General features: G+C 45.7%; 1 protein-coding gene across 1 annotated transcript in view; it reads right to left on the bottom strand.

Moving 5' to 3' along the window:
• Nucleotides 1–696: 696 nt before the first annotated feature.
• The window catches only part of epsti1 (epithelial stromal interaction 1), a 12,250-nt gene continuing 7,946 nt past the window's right edge, over nucleotides 697–5,000 (bottom strand). The window contains exons 8-11 of the mRNA XM_056580120.1: nucleotides 4,302–4,376; nucleotides 3,531–3,619; nucleotides 2,841–3,016; nucleotides 697–1,567 (exon numbers count right to left, since the gene is read on the bottom strand). Coding sequence (XP_056436095.1) covers nucleotides 1,422–1,567; nucleotides 2,841–3,016; nucleotides 3,531–3,619; nucleotides 4,302–4,376 — 486 coding nt within the window. The 3' untranslated portion in view covers nucleotides 697–1,421. The remainder of the gene's footprint in view (nucleotides 1,568–2,840; nucleotides 3,017–3,530; nucleotides 3,620–4,301; nucleotides 4,377–5,000) is intronic.

The following is a 5,000-nucleotide window of genomic DNA, read 5'->3' on the forward strand; positions in this document are numbered from 1 at the left end:
AATCACACGTACACACACACGCACACATAAACACACCCACTCACACAATACATTTTTCAAAGTTCGGCTTGATCTGAGTGAGACAGATCAGCAAAACTCATGCACCAGATCCCCTGCCAACAAGCCCACTCACACACACAGAGGCACGCGCACGCACACACACACACACACACACACACACACACACACACACACACACACACAAACACACCCACACAAACATACATGCACACACACACACACACACACGCCCAAACACACACGGACACATACGTTCTAGGCTAGGCGTGGGTCTGCCATCGTCAGTTGTGGTGTGTCATCATTTCACAGTGAAAGTGTTCCGTGATGACCTCACCACCCTTTGATCTGGGGCTTTCTCCTCTGCTTTATCCCGCCACATTGAGGGCAACACTCTTTGTTCTTTGTTGTAGAGTCCGACAGGTGATAAGCATCACGTCCTCTCTATGGCGGGGGGCCAAAGACGAGTGTGGGAGTGTGGCATTCAAGCTTTCTACAATGACTAAAAAAGAAACTGCATTGTTGTTGTGTGTGTGAGTGCATGTTTGTGTGCGTGCGTGTTTGTGTGTTTGGAAACCCCACGCCACACCACACAAGAGCTGTCCTTGTGTGTTGGCCCGGTGGATAGCATGGCCATGAGAGAAGAGCTTTTTTTTTATAAAAACGTTGATCCTTTTGCTTTAATGTGGGAATAAAAAGGGGAATTGACACGGCCTACATGGCATTGGTTTTGTTCAAATGCTTCTTTGTGTCTTCAAACCAAACATGAATGACTTTTTTTTGTGTGGCCAAGAAATTTAATCTCGAAGCAGACAAAGGAATATAAAGTCAAGGTATGGTAATTTTCAATGTGTCACTTTGATGAATCTCACGGTCTCTTTGATTACATTCATTTCATGTAGCTTTGAAATAGATATTTCCTCTGCAAAGTTGAGTGCATCTTTCTTCTGAAATGATATGAAACCTTAGAAAGAAGCAGACATTTGGGGAGAGTTGTTCCAACACACACTGATTTAATTAGGAACCAAACATTCAAAGATTATGAGTCATAGCAATGACCTATAGCTAAACAATTTAAACCATCAAGACAAACACACAAAATGATTTATTGGCATTCAAGGGAAAGCCCATGACAACAAACAGATCACTACAACTGATCACAGGCTAAAATCTCGATGGGAAAGTATATTATGAATATAGAATTTTGGCAAAACATAGATTGTGATGCAGTATTATAAATAAGACTTTCCAAGTGAAATTCAATCCATGTACTTAAGTAAACTTGTACGCATTAGGGAGCTTTTAGCCTGAGCATTTCAAATTTCTGTAATGACTTTGCGACCATTTGTATGAGATACCATGCCAAGTAGTGGCGGTCCCGTGGTTCAGAGGCACAAGCTCAATCAGCTCATGGTCTCATGGAGCAGCGCGGCCGCCTGCTGGCAGTCCCCGTCACACTGGTTCAGGATGTCCTCCAGAAACCTTCGATTACACTCGGGGAAAGTGACTTTGAGTTTCTGAACGGCCCAGTCAAACTCAGCCTCCAAGTCTGGAAAACGAAGAAGAAAATAATCACAACTTAACGGATGGATGCAGATGCGGCTTTGTACGCTGACTTTGTTCACTTCGTAAAGTCTTGACTCTCCATTCAAAGTAGAAAAGATCTTACTCCAACTGAAGCTAGTACTCTATGGCCTGACCCCCTTGTTAGAGTTAAGGTTGGCCTTGTTGGGAAATTACACGAAACTGATACTAAGATTGGTAATCACTGATGCAAGCACTGCATGTGCCGCGTAGATCAAAATGGATATTAAAACGCTGTTCCTAAATATTTACAGAGCATGGGAGATTTTAGGTGATATTCTATATTGTATATTCTATAAGTGTGTCATTAACTGTAGCTGTGACATGGACATTTCGAAATGCGTTATTGACAATCCGAGAAAAGAAGTGAAATGTTTGACGTTGCTTCTGCTTTGGCTATTTTGGCTATAATGTACACCAGCAGGCAACCTTAGGGCTTGTACATTTCTAGATGAATAACTAAACAATGACCGAAAAAACAATAACAATCATCATTGTCGCCATGTAAGCGGCCTATCGATGGTACGTTAATGGCAAGCACATCATTTTTGAGAAAGCTCCCAGCACCAAACCTTAATTCATTGTGTTTTGTATGTCAGAGCACGTATACTACTGGCAGTAAGCTAGTTCCCGTCACCCTGGACAGGAAGTACTCTTCCCGGGCAGGAAGCCACGAGTCTGTCAGACTTGACTCAACCACAAAATGTCCCCCTCTCAGCTACCAATTAGTAGTGCACATGAAGTGCCTTCTGCATCCGTTCACACACACACACACACACACACACACACACACACACACACACACACACACACACACACACACACACACACACACACACACACACACACACACACACACACACACACACCACACACACACAGAAACGCACACGCACACACACACGCGCACACACACTCACACAAAACCAGTTCAATCCGAACAGCGAATGTGATGCGCCATAGCCCCACATAAAACAGCCTACCTACATTTCCATTTTTTCTTACAGAATACACACGAAAACCTTTGATGTGCCACAGACTAAACACACAATCAAGGTTGTCTAAGAAAGGATGAGGTGGGCAGCACCGGCTCCTAAGAACATCCCTCTCTGATTCAGGCTCGGTTAACCATGGATGAGGCAGAAGCTGAGCGCTGATCGGACAACGATCACAACCCTTCGCCACCTGTGACATTCCGGCTCATTCTGGCCCATTCCAGCTCATTCAGGTCAGCTCACCCGCCGCCAATTCCGGCCATTCGGCATCGCTCTGTGGTGGATCTGGTGTTGTATGAGCGACGGAACACTGCGGTGGTTCGGAACGTTGGGATTCCCAGCTCTCGGAGTCTCGGAAGGCCAATGCGTCATCGGCCCGGCTGCGATTCTCCAGTCGGTCCAGGAATGCTGAGTTCAGCCTGCAAAAGTAAGGTGAAATCAAGCCTTAATGGTCTACTTTTACTGTGTTTGTGTTACCATGGCAGCATATGAGATATGACACATCACATAATATGTGATGTGATGTTTCTATGATTACGTCTGTTCGTTCCGATATAATGTGTGTGTGTGTGTGTATGTGTGTGTCTGTGTGTGCGTGCATGTGTGCGTCAATGCGTTTGTTTGAAGGCATGGGTGAGTGGATGTCTGTGGGTGTCTGACTGTGAGTGTGTGTGTGTATGTGTGTGTTTGCATGCGTGCATGTGTGTGCATAACGTACCTTTTATGAAAGTTTTTGTCCGTGTGTGTGTGTATGAGTGGGCGTCCACACGTTTGCATGTGTGGGTGTGTGTGTGTTTATGTGAGCGTTTGAATGTACCCCCTTAGTGCGGTCCCCCCTTCACTGTAAAGCGTCTTTGAGTGTCTAGAAAAGCGCTAGATAAATTCAATCCATTATTATTATTATTATTACATGTGTGTTTGTGCGTAACATACTTTCTGTGGTCTGCTTGTTCTTGTCCACTCCCCATAGCTCTCACTCTCGGATCGTCCTGCAAGGTCTGGCCCCGTGGAACAGGGAGAGTCTAATCAGATTAGAAAAACAATAATAATAAGTCAAACTCCATCCGCATGAAGGTAGATAACTTCCAATCTTATCAGCAAAGGCTTTTGTTGTCCTTATCAGACGCTATATTAAATATCTAACTGAGCCACTGAGGCAACAGTGATAACAGAAACATTATATTTGAAGGAGGTCTAGTGAAAACGTTAGTGTTGCTTTTCAAACATGTTACTGGAAAGTTGCAGCTCTCCCGTGTGAACTTAAACTAATCACACAAGGAGTAAGACATGTGGTTTGGAAGAGTACCATAGTCTCACATATATAGTGTACTTTGGTAAAGTGTGTCATATAAATGTCTGTGGGAAAGGAATATCTCACTCTTACACTAGTGAGTAAGAGTGGTGCAGTGTGTAGGTGACAACCTGTGCTGGGATGAAGTACCAAAGCTAACTTAAGGGCCATACATTTTTGCATGCAGATCAAATTGGAAGGTGGTTAAAACAACGGTTAAAAAACTACAACTGAAGGAGTGCTTCAGGATAAAATAAGGGTGAAATTAACATTTGATGGTTAGGAGGAAACACTCAGCATGCTAAATTGGGTAACTGACTATGGGCGTACACTGCCCATCTGGAGGGGTCGGCATGACCGTCAGAACACAAGCCAACACGCAGGTAAGCTTCAGCTTACTCCTCATCCCTCACCTGTGCCTTCTTCTTCAGCTGCAGACCTGAGCTCTCTGGCCCTCTCCACCACCCGTTCTCCTCCCCGCCTCCATGCTGTCGAGTGTAAACACACAGAGAGACACACTCACATAAAAGGGATGTGAGGTAAGGAAACATCTGAGGAACACGGTTCCCCGCATCTTGTTTAAAACCACATCAAGACAGTCCCACACTGCTCCATGTCTTTCATCTGCTAACCTGTGATCTCTTACAGGAGAGGGAAAGCGCGGAGAGAGGACAATAGAGGAGAGGAGAGGGAAAGGGCAGCAAAGGGGAAGAGAGGAGATAAGAGGAGAAGGGAGATGAGAGGAGGAGAGACTGGAGTGGAGGAGAGGAGAGGAGAGGGAAGTGGAGAGGGGGAGAGACTAGGGTAGAGGAGAGGAGAGGAGAGGAGAGGAGAGGAGAGGAGAGGAGAGGAGAGGAGAGGAGAGGAGAGGAGAGGAGAGGAGAGGAGAGGAGAGGAGACGAGCGGAGGAGTGGAGATGAGAGGAGGAGTGAATGGAATGGAGTAGAGGAGCGGGGTGGAGAGGAGGAGAGACTGGAGCAGAGGAGAGGAGAAGAAACGTGGGTAGGGGAGAGGATAGGAGTGGGGAGGAGATTAGAGGGTAAAGGACATTGGAGGAAAGAAGAGAGGGGAAGGAGGGAGTAAAGGAGAGGGAAACGCGAGGAGAGGAGACA

This window comes from Gadus chalcogrammus, chromosome 20, assembly GCF_026213295.1.
Source record: "Gadus chalcogrammus isolate NIFS_2021 chromosome 20, NIFS_Gcha_1.0, whole genome shotgun sequence".
In the NCBI taxonomy this organism is placed as follows: Eukaryota; Metazoa; Chordata; class Actinopteri; order Gadiformes; family Gadidae; genus Gadus; species Gadus chalcogrammus.